Source organism: Prionailurus bengalensis, chromosome D3 (genome assembly GCF_016509475.1).
Source record: "Prionailurus bengalensis isolate Pbe53 chromosome D3, Fcat_Pben_1.1_paternal_pri, whole genome shotgun sequence".
Taxonomy (NCBI): Eukaryota; Metazoa; Chordata; class Mammalia; order Carnivora; family Felidae; genus Prionailurus; species Prionailurus bengalensis.
Window position 1 is genome coordinate 6,319,583 of NC_057356.1, and position 20,178 is coordinate 6,339,760.

Sequence of the window (20,178 nt, forward strand, 5' to 3'; positions counted from 1 at the left end):
TGTCCCAGTGGAGTTGGGGTGTGCCACCGTTTGTGCACATGGATATATTCATCAGCCTGGAGGCTCTCTGAACTCCAGAGACCGATGGAAGTGCCATTCTGTAGGGATGCACGATTAAATCACTGGCCATTGGCGATTTGCTTTGTGATTAGGTCAATCACCAGCCCCTTCTCCCCCCTAATCACCAATCATATAGTTGGTTCCTCTGGCAATCAGACCCCATCCTGAAACCATCTAAGGGGGCCACCAAGAGTCACCTCATTATCATAAACTCAAAAATGGCAGAAAGGAGCTTATGACAATAGAAGATGCTCCTCTCCCCTCTTCAGGAAATCACAAGTTTTAGGAATTCTGTGCCAAGAACTGGGGTCAAAGACCAAACGTATATATGATACGTATATGTCATACATATATGTGTGTATGTGTATATATATATATATATATATATATATACATATTATATGTGTGTGTGTAAAGTGCTTAGCACTTATATTCATATTCACATACATAACATGTATATTATGTATATATAATTATATATTATATGTGTAAATATATTTTTCTTATTATATTGCAATATCACAGTGGCATGATAATACACACTCAGTCCCTTGAATGAAAAATAAACCCAGCAAGTGTAATACACAAAGCAAGAGATTATAGGATAGGAGAGTTAAGCCAGTTATACTGGAAGTTACATTAAACGTAAACGGACTAAAAGTTCCAGATAAAGATTGTCGAAAAGGATTTAAAAAATTTTTTTTTCATGTTCATTTTTGAGAGAGACAGAGAATGAGTAGGGAAAGGGCAGAGAGAGTGAGACACCGAATCTGAAGTGGGCTTTCAGGCTCCAAGCTGACAGCACAGAGCCTGATGGAGGGCTCGAACTCACTAACTGCGAGATCATGACCTGAGTCGAAGCTGGACACCCGACTGACTGAGCCACCCAGGTGCCCCTGTCAAAAAGGACTTTAAAAGTTCAACTGTATGTTGTTTCTAAGAGACCTCTCTGGTAAAGGCTGAAAGTAAAAGGCTGAGAAAGGATGTACTGTGCCAACACTAACCAAAAGAAAGCTGGTGTGGTTATATGGATGTAAGATAAAGTAGACTTCAAGGCAGAGATCACTCTGTGATGATAAAAAGTTCAGTTCACCAAGAAAATGTGATTTTCAGTTTGTGCATACCTAGTAATTTAGCCTCAAAGTTTATAAAGCAAAAGTGAGGGGCTCCTGGGCAGCTCAGCCGGTTAAGTGTCAGACTTCAGTTCAGGTGATGATCTCACAGGGTTCGAGCCCCACATCAGGCTCTGCACTGGTGGTGTGGAGCCTGCTTGGGATTCTCTGTCTCCCTCCCTCTCTGCCCCTTCCCCACTTGTGCTCTCTCCCTCTCTCTCTCAAAATAAGTAAATAAACTTAAAAAGAAATAAAGCAAAAATGAACAGAAATATGTCCAGAAGAGGCAAATCTATAGACACAAAGCAGACTAGCAGTTGCCAAGGGCTGCAGGGAGATCAGGAAAGCGGGGGGGGGGGGGGGGGGGGGGGGGCTGGGGGGTGACTGCTAAGGGGAATGAGGTTTCTTTAGAGGAGTGATAAAAACATAGTGGTGATGATTGCACAGCTTTGTGAACATACTAAAAGCCACCAAATTCTACACTTTAAATATAATAATTTAAAAAGTGGACAAATTTATTTTTAAAAATTTTAATGTTTATCTATTTTTCAGAGAGACACAGAGTTCTAGCAGGGAAGAGGCGCAGAGAGAGGGAGACACAGAATCCGAAGCAGGCTCCAGGCTCCAAGCTGTCAGCACAGAGCCCTGCACGGGGCTCGAACCCGTGAACTGTGCGATCATGACCTGAGTTGAAATCAGATGCTTACTGACTGAGCCACCCGCCCCCAAAGTGGACAGAAATTAAGAAAAAATACATCCACAATCATCGTGGGAGATTTTAACATGCCTCTCTTAATGGACAGAGTAAGCAGAAAACCAAAACCAAAACAGTAGGGACACCTGGATGGCTCAGTCAGTTGAGGGTCTGAATCTTGATTTCAGTTCAGGTCATGATCCCAGGGTCGTGGGATCGAGCCCTGCGTTGGGCTGTGCGCTGAGCATGGAGCCTGCTTGGGATTCTCTCTCTCTCTCCCTCTCCCCTTCTCACGCGTGCACCTGCTCTCTCTCTGTCTCAAGAACAAAACAGTAAAGTTCTAGGATATGATCAGTGGATTAGTAAAGCCATGTCCGTGTGTGAGGGAGGGGAGACCAGCCCCAGCCCTGCAGATCCTGGGCCGCTGAGCCCCGGGAGATGCAAAGCAGACAGAGCATCGGAGGTACGAACCTGCTGCAGCCTGTGGACGTAAACGGCCGAGGACTGGACTCAGGTGGGGCCAGAGTTTGACTTTCTTCCCTCAAAAAATTGCCCGAGAGCTGAAGGCAGGAAATCTGCTTGGGCGTCTCAGTTAACATTTTCTGTCAAAGGAGACCTGAGCCTGAGCGGTTCCACAGCTGAGGCCCCCGCGTCCAGCCTCAAGACTTGAGGACATTGATGGAGTCTTTCCCAATGTTTTACTTTCAGGAGAAAACAAAATGAAAAACAACTTTTCCAAGCAAAAATAAAATGCATGCATGTTATTATTATTTTTTTAATCAAACGGTGCAAAACTGTAGTGAAAACTCAATCTCCCTTCCACTGCTAATTCCTGTTCCCAAGCAGTCTGCCTGGAGGAAGCCCTGGAAAAACCCTTTACAGTCTTTCTGCAGATTTTCTGTGCGTGTTCAAATGTCCATATTGACACAAATGCGGAAGGAAAACATCCCCTTTCACCCCCTCACAAATGGTAACTATTTCTAGATGTTTGGCGCCTTGGTTGTTGGGTTTTTTGTTTTCGTTTTACCTTTTCATTTTGGAATAATTTTAGATTTACGGAAAAGTTGCATAGTACAGAGAGTTCCCATAATGCCACTTGTAGTATCCCCCTAAGAGTGACATCTTATGTCACCACGGTCATTGGTCACGACGAAGAAACCCACATTGGCATGTTACTATGAACTGTCCCACAGGCTTTATCTGGATTTCACCAGGTTTTAGATTAATGTCCTTTTCTTGCTCCAGCATCCGGTCCAGGATGCCATACCGGATATAGTGTACCTTGCTTTTTCACTTACTCTATCTTGGAGAATTTCCATATCCATACAGATCTGCTTCTTTGTTTGTTAAGAACGGCAAGGCAGTAGAGCGGAGGAGTTAAGGCCATGAACTCGGGGGGCGCCTGGGTGGCGCAGTCGGTTGAGCGTCCGACTTCAGCCAGGTCACGATCTCGCCGTCCGCGAGTTCGAGCCCCGCGTCGGGCTCTGGGCTGATGGCTCAGAGCCTGGAGCCTGTTTCCGATTCTGTGTCTCCCTCTCTCTCTGCCCCTCGCCCGTTCATGCTCTGTCTCTCTCTGTCCCAAAAATAAATAAACGTTGAAAAAAAAAAAATTTAAAAAAAGACCATGAACTCGGAAGCCAGACTGCCCGAGTCCAAATCTGAGCTCCACCGGATCTCACCTGTGGCCACGTTATCTACCTTTACGTAATTCGACTTCCTCATTTGTAAAATGTGAATATTATCATAAGGATTAAATGAGTTGCTGCATGTAAAAGGCTTGGCACGTAGTAAGCACCAGATAAACATTTGCTGTGATTTGTTTTATAACTGCATTATTGAGGTATCGATTCGCCCATTTAGAATGTACAGGCCAGTGGCTCTTAGCCTACTCAGAATTGTGCACTCATCACTACAATTTAGGACATTTTCATCACCTTAGAAGAAACACCAACCCCCTTAACCATTACCCGATTCTTCCCGCTGCCATCCCACCCCCAGCCGCAAGCAACCACTGAGCTGCTTTCCGCCTCCGTAGATTTGCCTTTTCTGGACGCTTCACGTAAATGGGATCGATTCATAGGTGATCTCTTGTGTCTGGCTTCTTTCACTCGGCACGGTGACCTCGGGGTTCATCCACATGTAGCGGCTGTCCGTGCCTCGCTCCTTTTTATGGCTGAGCGGTACCCCACTGTACGGATAGGCCGCGTTTTCTGCTTATCCATTCATCTGTCGACGGACACTTGGGTTGTTTCCAGCTTTGGGCTGGTGTGAATAGTGCTGCTGTGAACATTCCAGCACGAGTTTTTGTGCAGACGTGTGTTTTCAGTGCTTTGGGGTGTATACCTGGGTAGTGGAATTGCTGGGCTGTGTGGGTAACTACGTTGAGGTTATTGAAGAGCCCTCAGCTGCCTTTCTGTCTGAGACCTCTGGGGGTGACCCGGGAGCTCCCTTGCCTGCCCCAGTGATGCTACAGAGGCACCTGGGGCCTCAGGCCGTGGCCGTGAACGCCCGGGGCGGCTGCTCCTGTGCACATCATCACATCTGTCCGCTCTGAGTGGGAGAGCTTTGCCTCAGCTCTCTCTCCAGACCCCTGTGGGCTTAGCCCCCAGGGGCACCATCTGAGACGCCCTTCATTGGCATCTAGCGTGGGTCCGACTCCCAAAGGGTTAGCTCGGGGAGGCTTGGGTTTTCCACTCAGCACAACCCCCACCCGAGTGGAGAGACCGGGCAGATGCCAGGCATGCCTTTCACGGTTATTTTTATTTTGCACGGGAAACCATGGGAACACAGCACGGACAAAAGCATTTCTGCCACCTGTGAGAGGAACAGACGTGGGGCAGAGGGGTCCCTGCGGGGAGGCGGAGCCCGTGACGTTCGACCTGTGTGCCAGGCTCTCCTTGAGATGTGGGGCAAGGCCCAGGGGCTGAGTGAGGATTTGAGGGCGCCGCTGTGAGGTGTGGGGCGAGTGGGCCAGGAGAGCCTGTGTAGACAAGCTCGCCCTGCATATGCAACAGTGCTTATTAGACTAACATGGGGCACAGGGCACTGTGCCTGCTCCCTGGAAGTCTCCAGATTAAAGAGCATGTCCCTGCCCCTTGTTTTTGGAAATCCTTTTTGTCGGCTGGAGGGCAATGAGAAAAACTGCTTGTTAGGGGCGTCTGGGTGGCTCATTCGGTTGAGCATCCAACTTCGGCTCAGGTCGTGATCTCCCGGTTCGTGAGTTTGAGCCCCACGTTGGGCTCTGTGCTGACAGCTCAGAGCCTGGAGCCTGCATCGGAGTCTGTGTCTCCCTCTCTCTCTCTCTCTCTCTCTCTCTCTCTCTCTCTGCCCCTCCCCCGCTCACACTCTGTCTTTCTGTCTCTAAAAAAATAAACATTAAAAAAATTTTTTTAAAGAAAAACTACTTGTTAGCATATGCGGAAATGAATTGCAGGTCTCAAAGCCATTGGACTAGGGAGATGTGGGGGCCGGGGGTAGGGATGTGCTCAAGGGTCTGGAAAAAATTCTTGGGCTCTGGCCAAACAACTCCGTAACCAGGAGAGGAGGAAAACCGACCACAGAGCCATTTTCTGAAGAGCAGCCTAGAACAGCAGTGCCCCCCCCCCCCTAATATAAGGCATTGTGTTCTCAGAGACTGCCGGGTAGAGTTCAGATCCCAGCCCCACCCTTACCAACCGGGTCACCGGGGGAGGGCACCTACCGTTCCCATCCTCAGATTCCTTACCTGTGAAATGGGAACAGCAGCTCCCGGCTCCTAGGATTGGTGAGAACAAAGTGTATGGAGCATCAGACTTGGAGCTGCCCAGTAAAAGATGTCCCTGAGGGCGGTTAGGTTGACTTGGTCCTACCAGCCGAGCCTTACGTGGAAGCTGAGAGTGACTGGTATGAATTTTAGCTCAGTAAAGACTCAGCGGTGCACCCTCTCTGGGCCTTTCCGCATAAGCTTGCCAGAGCGGTTGAGTTTCCTGGGGTTACTGTAGCAAAGCACCATGAACTGGGGCGCCTAAAACAACGGAAATGCGTCCTCTCACAGATCTGGAGGCCAGGAGTCCAAAGTCAAGGTGTGGGAGCCTCGTTCCGCTGCTGGAGGCCACCAGCGTGCCTTGGCTTGTGGCCACGTCCCTCCAGCTTCTCCATTGTCATGTGGTCTGTGTGTCTGTGTCAGAAGCCCCGTCTCCTTTCCCTTCTAAGGGTTCCGGTGCTAGGATTTAGGGCCCCCCTCGTGTGGCGTGACCTCGTCTTCATCAGTTGCATCTGTAGAGACTCTTTTCACGGAAGATCACTTTCTGAGGTTCCGGATGGACAGAGGTTGGTGGGGGGGGGTGCTCTTCTAGCCAGCACACTTGCCGATAACGTCAGGAGCTTGGGCCACGGGAGGCCGGCAGGATGGCAGCGTGGGCTCTGCCCCCACGACCGCCTGACTGTGTCAACCAGGTGCCACTAACTGGGTGCCACCAACTAGCCGTGTGGCCCTGCATAAGTTAAGTAGCTATCGTGTACCTCAGGCTTCTTCTGCCGTAACAACGAGGAGAACAGGAATTCTACTTCGTAAGGTTTTCCGAGGATGAAATGAGCTCTAAGTACAGTTTCGATCAGGTTTTTCCAGGAGACTCTGAGATGAGAATTCCTGTGCAGATGATTTTATTTATTTATTGTTTAAGTATTCATTTATTTATTTATTTTTTATTATTTATTTAAAAAAAAATTTTTTTTTTTCAACGTTTATTTATTTTTGGGACCGAGAGAGACAGAGCATGAACGGGGGAGGGGCAGAGAGAGAGGGAGACACAGAATCGGAAACAGGCTCCAGGCTCAGCCATCAGCCCAGAGCCTGACGCGGGGCTCGAACTCCCGGACCGCGAGATCGTGACCTGGCTGAAGTCGGACGCTTTACCGACTGCGCCACCCAGGCGCCCCAGTATTCATTTATTTTTGAGAGAGAGAGAGGCAGGCTGAGCATGAGCGGGGGAGGGACAGAGAGAGAAGGAGACACGGAATCCGAAGCAGGTTCCAGGCTCTGAGCTGTCAGCACAGAGCCCGACACAGGGCTTGAACTGACAATATGCAAGATCATGACCTGAACTGAAGTCAGACACTTAACCAACTGAGCTACCCAGGTGCCTCCCCCCCTTTGTAAATCTTTATTGTTAATTTATTATTTTTGAGAGAGAGAGACAGAGAGTGTGAGCAGGGAGGGGCAGAGAGAGAGGGAGACATGGGATCCAAAGCAGGCTCTAGGAAGGCAGCGTGGCATCTTGGAGAGGACATGGGACTCGGAGTCAGAAAACCGGGGTTGGAGCCCTGGCTCTGCCAGGGCTTGGCTGTGCGACATTGAACAAGTCTGTCTCTGGGACTCAGTTTTCCGTATGTGTAAGATGGGACTGATGTTAAAAACAACAACAGTGATAATAATACCCACTTCTGGAAATAACACTGAAATCGGTTAAGGATATAAAGCGTTTTTTCCTTAGTGGGCTTGGTGGGAGTGAGTCGTGCTTTGGCAATGAGGGGGGCAGCGGGGGATGGGTCCCGACCACATCAGCCTGGAGCGTCTACCCCGTGGGAAGCCCTAGAATACAGAGACAGTTGAGGCAGGATGGCTGCCCTCCAGGACGTCCGCATCGTGACTGTTATAGAGAGTCTCACGTTCTTCAGGAGCAAGGCCCCAGGTCTTACCTGGGTTTGTGGCCCCTGCAACATTGCACAAATGCCTGTTCATGGTGTCGACCACCTGCTTGGGCATATCCAGGACAGGAGAGGGGAGATTCTCAGCAGGAAAGATGCAGATGGAATGGAGCAGGTTGGAGGAGGGAATCATGTAGGGAGAGAAAGGGAGAATGTTTCTCTCTTGTTAGTCTGTGGTTGAGGCTGACCACCACTGCTCCTGGGAAGCAAGGATTAGCCGTCAACCCCAGTGCTTGTAGGAGGCTAAATAATGGTCTCCAAAATATCAGGTCCTGATCCCTGGAATCTGTGGATGTTACCTCGTAGGGTAAAATATTTACAGTTGTGGGACGCCTGGGTGGCTCAGTCGGTTAAGCAGCTTGCCTTCCGCTCAGGTGGTGATCTCACAGTTCGTGAGTTCGAGCCTCGTATCCGGCTCTCTGCTGTCAGTGTGGACCCTGCTTCAGATCCTCTGTCCCTCCCCTCTCTGCACCTGCTCTGCTCGCCCTCTCTCTCAGAAACAAATAAGCTTAAAAAAAAATCTTTACAGGTGCGATTTTGTTTAAGATCCTGAGAGGGGGAGGGGCGCCTGGGTGGCTCAGTCCGTTAAGCGTCCGACTTTAGCTCAGGTCAGGATCTTGTGGTTTGTGAGTTCGAGCCCCATGGCGGGCTCTGTGCTAACAGCTCGGAGCCTGGAGCCTGCTTCGGATTCTGTGTCTCCCTCTCTCTCTGCTCCTCCCCTGCTCATGCTCTGTCTCTCTCTCTCTCAAAAATAACTAAACATTAAAAAAAATTAAAAAAAAAAAAAGATCTTGAGAGGGGAGGTTATCCTGAATTATTCAGGTGGGCCCTAAATGCGATCAAAGTGTCCTTATTATAAGAGCGGGGCAGAGAGAGGTCTGACACAGACAGAAGAGGAGGAGGCCCCGTGACCACGGAGGCAGAAACCAGAGTGATGTGGCCACCAGCCCAGGGACACTGGGAGCCACCAGAAGCTAGAAGAGGGAAGGGACTCATCCTCCCCTAGAGCCTCCGGAGGGAGCACAGCCCTGGCGACATCTTGACTTTGGACTGATTTTAAACTTCTGCCTTCTAGAACTATGAGAAAATAAATTTCTGCTGTTTCAGGCTGTCCGATTTTGTCACTCGTGTTGCAGCGGCCACCCGTCCCCACGGTTTATGAACGCCCTAGATCACTTAGCGAGCACCTGCTGTGTGCCGGGCACCGTGCTAGCCGAGGGAATACGCAGTGAACAGGGCAGGCAAGGCCCTGCCTCCCGGGGCCGACCGTATACTTCGGGGGGCTGGGGGCCGGGGGCGGCAGGAACAGACAGCACCCCTCGGCTTTGTCTCCCACGCTTCCTGTGTATTCGCTGAATCAGTCCTCACAGCGGCCGTGTGGGGCGGGTACTATGTTTCCCATTTTGTGGATGTGGAAACTGAGGCACGGAGAGGCCGGCCCGAAGCAGCGGCCGGGGCCCTGAGGCGGGATGAGCTCGGAGGGGACCGGGGACGGGGGACGCGGGGCTCACCCGCTGCCCTCGCCCACCCCGCCGCAGGCATGTCGGAGCGCGAGCGGCAGGTGATGAAGAAGCTGAAGGAGGTGGTGGACAAGCAGCGGGATGAGATTCGCGCCAGGGACAGGGAGCTGGGTCTGAAGAACGAAGACGTGGAGGCCGTGAGTGGCAGCCCCCGCCCCCTCCCCGCCCTCCGGGCCAGCCGTCCCCTTGCCCCCTTCTGTCCTTCCGTGGGCTCTGGGCGGCGGGGTCCAGAAGCGGCAGCCGTGGGGCCGACCCTCGGCCGAGTGTGCGCTGCCCCAGGAGGGAACGTGGCGCTGCCTGCCCCGTGACCTTGCTACTCCCACGCCCCGGGGGGGTGCCGAGGCCCAGTCAGGCTTTGTTCTGGCCCCGACGCTCGCTTACGTCAGCCCCGCCTCGTCGTGCCCCTCCGGGAGCAGGCCCGCACGGTCCGGGCTGCTCTAGAAACCCGGCCGGCGTCTGGGCCGGAATTAGAAAAAGATGCCCCATTCTCAAGGCATGCTACTTCTGTCCGTTCGGAAGTCGTCGTAATACACTGACGAAACACTTCTCTTCCAACTGTCATCAGATTATCCTAGCGTTTCTGGCCTCAGCAGTTCTAAGAATATGAGCAGACTTCAAACAAAGCAAGATGTCTCCGGTGCGAATGGCACGCCTGTAGGCGATTTGCCTTCGTGCGGTGCACCACACGAGCTACTGCATGTGGCGGCCCCATAAACGGCCTTCCTCTTTCTCCAGCTGCAGCAGCAGCAGACGCGGCTGATGAAGATCAACCACGACCTCCGGCACCGCGTCACAGTGGTGGAGGCCCAGGGGAAGGCCCTGATCGAACAGAAGGTGGAACTAGAGGCAGATCTGCAAACCAAGGAACAGGAGATGGGCAGCCTGCGGGCAGAGCTCGGGAAGCTGCGAGAGAGGCTGCAGGGTGAACTCAGCCAGAATGGAGAGGAGGAGCCCGAGGTAAGCGGGAAGCCAGCCGCCGAAGCCAAGTGGGAAGGTAGGTCTGTGAGCCGGCTCGAGGTGGGCAAGGCTGCCTGGTTTTTCCCATTACACTTAGGGGAACTGGGAGGAGCCTGAGGGGGTGCTGGAGCGTGTAGCTGGCTAACTACACGGACTCTAGAGCTGGTCCGACTCGCTCCGAATCTAGCCTGTTACTACCTCCCTGACCTTGGATAAATTACTTAGACTTTCCGTGCCTCAGTTTCCTCATGTCTAAAATGGGAACAGTAACAGTCTAGCCCCAGGTCATCGTGACAATTAAGTGAGTTAGTTCACTTACAGTGTTGGCTGTTGTTATTGATTACCGCGATCGTCTGGAGGAGTCAAAAAGGCTTTTTCTGAGGAGGTGATCAAGGGGCGCCTGGGCGGCTCAGTCAGTTCAGCGTCCGGCTCTTGATTTCGGCTCAGGTCATGATCTCACAGTTTGTGAGATTGAGCCCCGAGTTGGCCTCTGTCCTGACATCTCGGAGCCTGCTTGGGATTCTCTTTCTCCCTCTCTCTCTCCCCCTCCCCCACTCGTTCTCTCTTTCTCTCTCAAAATAAATAAGTAAGCATTTTTAAAAAAGAGGTTATCAAAAGAAGGAGAGAGTAAACAGTGAAGGGGGAGTGAGTTCCGGGCAGGGGAGTGGCACACGCAAAGGCCCTGTGGCAGGAGAAATTGCAGTGCAATCGGGGAGCCTAAGAAGACAAGGGTGGCCGGTATGCAGTGTGAGGGGGAGGCAGAAGGTCTGAGTGAGGTCAGAGAGATGGGCACGGGCTGGTGCTGCAGGCCAGGGAGGCCACAGGGTGGGGTTTGGTCTTCTACCTGGAAGCACTGTGCTGAGTACTGTGGAGGTTCAAAGAGCTTACTGTCCAGTGCAGGAGACAGACTGGGACACCCACAGCCACTTAAGGTGGGAGGGGATGATCTTCATGGTAAGAGATTGTCTTCTGGGTTCCCTTGAGGCAGAGCTTGAGAAAAGGAAAATGGGCAGGAGGTTTACCTGGGAGGTGACCCCGGAGATCAGGGGCACGAGACGGGGAAGAAGGGAAAGTGGATTCAGGGGTGTTACTGCAGTGGGAGCTCAGTCCTGCTGGGACCTCTGAGAAACACCCAGAAGTGTCTTTCTGGAGGAGAAAGGCTTGGAACGTTCATCCACATGCACCCGCCCCCAGTGAGCTGGTGGCCTCTGGGGGTGTTATGTCCCCGACAGTCCCGGGCAGAACTTACAGAGCAGATCTCAGGGCAGAAATGGAAAGATGTGCGACGTGTGCCTGGGGTTGGGGGGGGCAGGGGGCCTTTTTCCACGGCTGGAACTACACCACAGCTACACCTAAAATCTGGACACGGGGCACCAGAGGGGTCTGCCCCAGAGAGGTGGCCCCGGGGGGTGTACCAGGAACACAGAGATGGGGCAGTTAATCCTGACGGGGGTGGCGCACAGTTTCACGGAGGAGGTGTCCCTTCAGCTGGATGTCCGTGTTGACAGTGCTAAGATTTTGATAGGTAGTTGTGGAAGGTGGACGTGCTGCTTCGGAAAAACAGCGGACTGTTCGGGAAGGGCTCGGGGCTTACTCTTTCTTCCAGCAAATATTTACTGACTGTTTCAGGTTTGCAGACACTGTGCTAGTTTCCTGGGTTACAGGTAGGGGAGGGAAGACAGATGAGCCCACAATCAGGTTGGCTCAAATGCCAGCACGGTCGTTAGATATGTCGTGAGTTCAGGCCAGACAGTTCTAGATTCTCTGAAGCACAGGTACCTGGGATACAGTTAGGGAGGTTAGGGAAAGAGGCCTTAAAAGGGAGAGGTTAGGGCTTGCTTTTTGGCTAAAAGTGACAGAAGCCTAAATTAAAGTGGTTTAAGGAATAAAAAAACAAAACGAGGAATTTTGGGTTGTATAGCTAAAAGCTTTGAGTTAATGATGGCTTCAGGTATAGCTGGTTCCAGGGGCCCAAATGACGCCATCAGATCTCTCAGCTTTGCTTTCCTCTGGGTCGGTGTCGTTCTCAAGTCGGCTCTTGCCATATAGTGGCCCCTGGTACTCTACCAGTATACCAACCCCAGTGAAAAGAAATTGCCTCTTTCCCAAATTCCCAGCCAGTCTCAGGAAACCCTCTCCTCGGCCCATCGCTGAACCAGTCATTGTGGCCTGAGGTCCGGAATATGCATGGGGTGTCTGTTCCTGAGTCACATGGCTACGCCACGCGGTGCCCATCCATGCCGCACGCACCGGAGGTGGGCAGGGGGAGTTTCTCCAGAGGACAGCGGCAAGGACCCAGCCCAGACAAGTATGGAAATGGTGGCAGGGCAGACAGAGACGGCAGCCGTCGTCTACAGCACCGAGAAGTCGGAGCCCAGAAGGCCACACACAAGACTCTGAGCAGTGGGGACTGCGGCGCCCCCCACGGGGTTCAGCAGGGGAGGAGTGGGATCAGCTCGGAGTCTATGGAGGGCTCTTGGGAGGGGGAGGAGCTGAAGGCAGCCATGGCTGTTGGGAGCCCTTTGCAGTAGTCCAGACAAGAAAGGCGAGGTCTGTGCCCAATCTATGGCAGTGGGATGGGTGAGGAGGAGACAGATGCCAGAAATAACCACTAGGCGCGGCTGAGGGCAGTCACCCCCCCTCCTCCCCTGGTGTCCCTCTTCCAGCCCCCTGTGCCCCATGAGAAGTCAGGCCCGGCTCCTCCTGGGAAGGCCCAGGTCCCGGGGACACCACCCCAGCCACGAGACGCCGAGCCCTGCTCCGCATCTGTTCAGCGACAGGACAGGGACATGTCACGTCTCCTTGGCCCAACTGCCTGTCCGTTTCAGTTTCCCCTGCTGGCACCAAGCGGGTGGGACAGAAGTGGAGTAAAATCAGGTGGCAGTTATGACTAAGCCGCTGGGCTGCTTTGCGGAGTCTGTTCCCAAACTTGGGGCGTCCTTGCTGAGTTTGACTCCCTCCCTCGGAGCTGAGTAGGGTTCAAGATACTTGTCACTCGCACAGGGAAGCTGCGGGTTGTGGTGGCTTTCCACCTGCTGCCGCGGGATCTGGGGCCCATCCATCTCTTTGGGGCTCAGTTTCCTATCTGGAAAATGAGGGGAATGAGCTTGAGGTGGCTCAGTAGACCAGCTAGCTAGCGTGGCAGGGATAGAGGGCCGTGGGGCCGGAGGAGGGCACGGTGGATCCTCAGTGGAGAAGCGAGCACAGCGCAGGTTTTCAAGTCATTGAGACAAGTCTTATGGGATAGCTAGGATGATGCCTAGGGAGGAACGTGGGGCAGGCCACTCCAGGCAGGAGAAAGAACATGAGCCAGACTGGAGAAGGAACAGGTGCAGCTGGGGTGGTGGGCTGGTCCTGGCATAGGATCGGTGAGAGGAGATGGGAGCTACAGAGGGATCCAGAGGTGGGGAGGAATCAGTTCTCATCAATGCCTTGGTTACTCCGGTTCTCCCCCTCGATTCATGCGATCCTTTCTGAGCTACATCACCGTCTTTCACTGTGCCCACCGGTAAATAAGCCTCCTTATGTGTTTTTATAACATAGTTATTGAGATAGTCACATACAATTCAGCCACTTAAAGTATACAGTTCAACAGGTTTTAGTATGTTCACTCTATTGTACGACCATCTCCACGATCTAGAACGTTTCCATCACTCCCCAAAGAAACCCCGTACCCATTACTAGCCACTCCCCATCTCTGCCTCCCCCAGCCCCTGGCCACAATGAATCTATTTTCTGTCTCTGGATCTGCCTGTTTGTGGACATTTCAGGGACGTGGAATCACGTGACACGTGGTCCAGACTGGCTCCCTCACTCAGCATGTTTTCTAGCTTGTCCGGTTTCTCATGTTTTCACTGGAGGCTTTTCTACCTTTCATAGGTAGACATAGAACCCTCTAGAAAATCCCTATCTAAAGGATTTCATCTAAAATCATAAGAAAACTGTGAAGCTAGTAGTTACCTACTTGATGTCTCTGCCTTTCAAATTCTGTTATCTTAATAAATGTTTGTTTATTTAAGTGCTCAGGGAAAGCAGACAGGGGCCTGGTGGCTGGTGTGTGAAGCTGGGTTTTCTGGCTGAATGCATGCATGGTGGGCCTGGAGTTACTGAAGGTGACCAGGGCAGAGTTACCCCCCGTTGCTGGGCCAGGAGCTGAGGGAGCATAGTGGCCTTGATGTGCCCAGGTCGGGGGGAGAGGGGCCAGGGGGCCAGGCCTCAGGACGCAGGGCCCTGGTGGAGGATGTGGCCTTCCTTAAGCCAGTCTGGCCCCACTGCTTGTCAGCTGGCTTCTGGGGCCTCCCTGGGGACAGCTGGGGCCTCAGGGCATCTCCTTCAAGCTGTGCCCAGAGTGCCTCCGGGGACTAGCGGACAATCCTCGATAACCCCAGCCACCTCCGTGGTCCCTCGTGGAGTAAACTTAGAAGACCCATCGGCGATGGGCCTGATTTCCACGGTGGGAAGAGCCTTCGCGGTCTCTCTCAGGACAGGCCAGTCCTGGGCTGCTCGAGGCGCTCCATTGGCACCTGCAGGGCCTCCGGAAGAGCTGGAGCCCCACACTCCCTCTTCTGCACTTCAGGCAGCGGTCCCAGAAGTCGGGACTTTTTTGCAAACCTGTCTGGGAATCCCCCGAGCTCTAGGGCATGAGGTTGCTGCTCTGATTAAAGAAACATCCCTTCCCTGGAGAAAAAGAACTCAGGTCTGAGGAAGCCTTTCCGTTTCTTGGGTGCTTACAGCCCACGGGGATGGGTGGGAACCTGCTGGGTCCGGAGAGCATGTGTTCTGGGGAATCTCCGGTCTCCAGTGCCTGGGCGGAAACAGAGCTTAGACATATTACTGGATTATCAAGAGCTAGATGGGGAAATGAAGGTCCAGAGGGGATCAGGCAGCTTGCCCAAAGGCCTCTTGGGAACTGAGGATTTGGGAACCCTCGTGAAGGGCTTTTCGCCTTCCCCAGGAGGTGTGGATCCCTGCCAGACGGCCCCTCTCAGAGACACAGAGAGGCACAGGCTTGCCCCAGTGAATGGCAGGGCCTGAGTTATCTGGGAAGGGAGAGGCTGGAGGGAGTGTGTGAGCCTGAAATTTGGGTCCACGGCAGGGGCTGCCCGTGCCTATGGGGTCCAGGCACAGAGGAACGGGGGATGGTGGGGCGGGAGCAGACACGGAAAGAACACATAAAAGGCAATAGCTGCTATGTAGCACCAGCCCAGTGTTGCCGGGTGGACCCAGTGTAACCCAGTCTTCCAATATTTCTTCCAAAAGGAAGCTCAAGACCCAAATAGTGTGAAATCTCCTGATATAAAACGGTTGGGAGGGGCGCCTGGGTGGCTCAGTCGGTTGAGCATCCAGCTTCGGCTCAGGTCATGACCTCACGGTTCGTGAGTTTGAGCCCCGCATCGGGCTCTGTGCTGACAGCTCAGAGCCTGGAGCCTGCTTCCAATTCTGTGTCTCCCTCTCTCTTGCCCCTCCCCCACTCACACTCGCTCGCTCTCGCTCTCTCTCAAAAATAAACATTAAAAGAAATTAAAAAAAAAAAACTTTGGGGAACTAATTCTAAAGAGTTTTAGAACACAGTGAAGGCCACACAAAACGTTGGGTGGGGGGGACTGGGGGGACACCCAGACTTCCTGGTAAACTCCTACACATTCGTCAAGACGCCATGCACAGAGACTACCTCTGCAGTAATGTCTTCCATGATCCTTCCCAGGTAGAGTTTGATGTCCTTGCACCTCTTATTATAGGACTTTGTAAGTTTCTGTCTATGTGTGTCTTCCCTCCAGCCCCAGCTGACTCATCTCACTAGCTCAGTGCCCAGCAGGCACACAGGTGATGCTCAATAAATGCTGAAATGTTTATTGGGACATCCAGTATTTATCGAGATCCCAATTATTTATTCGGTGTTTATTATAGACATCCAAAGATGCTCCGTGGTTAACCTGGGCAGGAGAAGCGGATCGGCATTAGTGAGTGCCTACTGCATACAAGGCACTTGCCATGCGTGGTCTTGGGTGGAGGACACTGTCCAACTGTGTGGCTTTGTAGGAGGCAGACGCTGAAGATGTCCCCTGAGGACACAGCCCACCTGAAGGTGTAGCATCAGCAGATACCTAGAGAACCTTCTTGGGACGTGAAGTCGTCCATACTTGTCGGGTGGGAAGAGGCCCCGCTTCATTGCCCAGAGGGCTTGGGGATGGCATATTTCCATCTTCTGCTGGAGCCAGGTGCCTCCCCTGCTCCGTGCTGACTCCTGGTCAGACCCACTTCCCCCACCTGTGCCTGCTGGGTGACTCTCTGTCACTTGATCTGCCCTGCTGAGTGGTGTCTCCTTTCAAGTGTCCTTTCCCAGAACAGCCTGTGCTGACTGTCCCAGGATGGAGGCATCTCAGCTCTGCCTCCTGGGGTCCTTCAACCTGCTGGCCTTCTGTCATCGTCTGGGTCGGCATGCATTTCCTCCTATGCTGCTGTGGGATTTATTTTGGGCAGGGGGGTGGTGTCTCCGTTTCAACCCCACTTTCCCCTGTTCCAGAGCTTCCCTGCTGTGGTCCTGAACTTTTGTCCACTCCTTCTAGTTGATGATGGGATATTGGCGGTTCAAGGGTGTCAGAAACCCCTGCAGATTTGGCCAGCTGACTCGGAGGCAGTTTGCAAAACCTTCCTTGCTATCAAAAAAAAAAAGGAGAAAAACACACTTGTTGGAGAGGATGTGGAGACTGTGGAACCCTCCTACGCTGCTGACGGAACGTAAAGTGGGGCAGCTGCTGTAGGAAACAGTTTAAACAGAGAGAGACTGTGTGACCCAGCAGCTCCTCCCCTAGGTATCCCCCCGGAGGAATTGAAAACGGGTTCAGACAAATCCTCGTACACAGATGTTCGTGGCAGCACTGTTCACAATAGCCTAAAGGTAGAAACAACCGAAATGCCCTTCAGTGGGTAATAGGATAAACAAAACATGGCATATCCCTACGCGGAATAGTATTCAGCCATGAAAAGGCACGAAGCACTGACCTGCTACAGCATGGATGACCCTGGAAAACACGACGCTAACTGAAAGAAGCCAGACACAAAAGGAAACATACTGTTTGATTCCATTTATTCGAAATGTCCAGAAAGGGCAAATCCACGGACACAGAAAGCAGACAGTGGTCGCCAGGGTCTGGGGGGAGGAGGTCTGGGGAGTGACGGCTAGTGGGTATGGAGTTTCCTTTGGGGTGATGAACATGTTGTGGAACTAGACAGAGCTGCTGACTGCACAACACCGTGAATGTACTAAGTGCCACCGAAGTGTATTTTTAATGGTCGGTTTTATATTAAGTGTCTCTTACCAGTTGTGTTGTTTTGTTTTGTTTTAAAAACCTTCTTGCTGTGAGAACGGGAGGGAGGATGGGGTTAGGGTCTGGCCTGAAGCAGGTGACTTAGCACGCTCCGGTCCATCTGAGGGACCTGCGTGGAAAGAGAAATGCCCCGCCCGTGCACACCTGCTGTGATGTCACCTGCCTCTTCCCCCGGGCTCCCTCTGATCCCTCAGCCACTGGAGATGACGGGGCTTGACCAGAAGTCCAGGAACAAATGGGAAAACCTGTACGACTCCATGTTAAATGAAAAGGGAAGAGAAAACTGGGCATAAGCTCTGATTTTAACAACTTTGGCCAAATTAGCAAAGGTCTTCTTAGCAACGGTCTTCGTAAGAATACGAGGAGAGAATATGGGACAAGGAAAGCAGATCTATGGGGGCGGCAGCATTTGGGGCGTGCTGTTTCTTCCCCCTGGACACCTTTTAGTGGTGTTGGTAATAAACCCCTGAGTCAGGTGGGGAGGCACCAGGACGGCAGGGCTGGCTGCTGAGAAGGCGAACAATGAACAGGTGGCCGCTGGCTTTCGTCTCCACCGCGATGCTGACTGCACAGAACGTGAGCAGAGGCCGCCTGCGAGTTCTTAAAATAGCGCCCTTGGCAAGCTGCGAGGCCCCAGGAGGGTGGGAGAATCGGGCTCCGGCAGGATGCGGGGTGGGTGCTGGTGCTGGTGGCCGCCAGGAATTCATTAGCAGCATCTCTGCCTCCTCCAGACGGAGCCGGGCGGAGAGGAGTGTGTCTCAGAGGCGGAGAAGATGGCCATGGGTCTCAAGGACCCCAACCGCCCCCGCTTCACCCTGCAGGAGCTGCGGGACGTGCTGCACGAGAGGAACGAACTCAAGTCCAAGGTGTTTTTGTTGCAGGAGGAGCTGGCGTACTATAAGAGGTGAGCGTCCCTGGGAGCTCCAGGGCTGGCTCCTTGCTGGGGTTGTGCGGAGTTTGGGAAGGACAAGGACTCCATCTGTCTCCATTCCGGGGACCCTGTCTGGAAGCACTTAACGCACAAGTTCACGATCCCTTTCTGAAACTCTTGGGCCCAGGTGCGTTTTCTGATTCAGCACTTCCCAGCTGTTAGAAAGGAACACATAATGCACACCACCAGCGAGCCCTGCGGCGGCCCCCCCAAATCAAACACGCTAATATTTTTGTGGCCAAGATGTGAATATTCATACGACATGGGATAAACACTGTCATTGGCCTCATGAGAGTTTTTCAGGTGTTGCCACCAAATGAATGACCAAAAAATGAATTTTTGTTTTTAGAGCTTTTTGGATGTTAGAATTTTGCAGATAAGAGATGGCAGAGCTGTGCAGCCTAAGTATTTGTTCATTCGGTTCTTGGCCCGTGACCTCCTTGCATATATTAGGGCTGCACTGTCTCCTACGAAAGCCACTAGCTGAGTGGCTATTTAAGTTTAAATGAGTTAAACTAAAATAACATTTAAAATCCAGTTCCTCGATTGTGCATACTGGTTCAGCTTTCTACACACTACCCCTCTATTGGTTTCTCAAAACGTACTACATTTTTTTCTACCTCAGGACCTTTGCACATGCTGGTCCTGTAGCTGGGAAAACATTCTCTTTGACTCTTCCCATGGTTGACTGCTGGCCACTCAGGATTCAGGTCAGAGGTCACCTCCTCAGAGAGGCCTTCCTTCCACATTATCTCCCTTTCAAAGGAGTGCCCTGTCCCAGGCACTGTCCCTTTACTCAGTTCACAGTCCTTCACCGTCTTTTTGAAATCCTGTTCGTTAATGTGCTTGTTTTATTGTATGTTTCCATACCAGACTATAACAACGTGAGACCAGAACACATTCGTCTTGTTCATGGCTAAGTTCCCAAGACTTAGGATAGAGCTTAGCACAGAGTTGGTATGCGACAAATACTTCTTGAGTGGAGAGCCAGAAGGAAGGACAGATGCACCAGATGTGGTCCCTGCTCCAGTAGGGAAAACGAGAGGCACAGAAGACACAGTGCCTTGTATTTTTATTGAAAACCCACTGTAAGCCTGGCACATAAGAAAGTTTTACTGATGCTGTGTGCACTGGCTGTTCCAAGGGAGAGTTTACTTCTCAGGGATGGGGTAGAAACCAGGAAGACTTCATGGCAGAGGTGGCATTTGAACTGGGCCCTTCCCTAAAGGATAGGGTACTAGTCAGGTACGGGAGATGTTGAGATGGAAGAAACCCCAAAGGTATGAAGATAGCATTTGGCAAGGACAGGTTCTGTGTGGCAAGATTCTTCAGAGGAAACTGAAGACTGCGTTTCTGAGATGTGGGTTCCTTTCCTGAAATTCTTCACATTTGACCAGCTGGGCCAAAGAGACCATAGGCATTGCCTCCAGGGCTGACCTCTCTCTTCACTGGCCACGCCCACTGCTAAGAGGCCAGCCCCTCAGGCAAAGAGACTGTTGGGGCACAGGCCACTATGGCCATCTTCCTAGGTCCCCCTCTTCCTAGTACAAGCCCTCCCAGCCCATCAGACAATACCCTTCTAGAATATTCCAGCTCTTACAGAATTTTTGACTGTCTTATCTCACACCTCTCAACTCCTTCCAGTGAAGAAATAGAAGAGGAAAATCGAATACCCCAACCTCCACCGGTCGCCCACCCGAGAATGTCCCCCCAGCCGGAGTCTGGGATCAAGCGACTGTAAGTGATGTGCTTCCTGAGTGTGGGGCTGCTCGCTCACGGCTGACCTGGCGGTTCACACAGCCTCTCACTTCTGGGCACCTGCTCCAGGGCCAGGCTTGTCACTAACCATCTCCTGCTGAGACAGGCCTAACCCTGGAGCACATCGGGCCTG

The 20,178-nt window shown here is 52.3% G+C and overlaps 1 protein-coding gene across 7 annotated transcripts in view; it reads left to right on the forward strand.

Moving 5' to 3' along the window:
- Nucleotides 1–20,178, forward strand: part of RILPL1 (Rab interacting lysosomal protein like 1) — a 39,559-nt gene that overhangs the window by 10,279 nt on the left and 9,102 nt on the right. For all 7 annotated transcript variants that reach the window (XR_006293850.1, XR_006293851.1, XM_043557395.1 and 4 more), the window contains exons 3-6: nucleotides 9,090–9,208; nucleotides 9,807–10,028; nucleotides 18,088–18,260; nucleotides 19,932–20,024. Coding sequence is in view for 5 of the 7 variants with exons in the window: in XM_043557395.1 (XP_043413330.1) it covers nucleotides 9,090–9,208; nucleotides 9,807–10,028; nucleotides 18,088–18,260; nucleotides 19,932–20,024 (607 nt within the window). In the remaining 2 variants the exon portion in view is untranslated. The remainder of the gene's footprint in view (nucleotides 1–9,089; nucleotides 9,209–9,806; nucleotides 10,029–18,087; nucleotides 18,261–19,931; nucleotides 20,025–20,178) is intronic.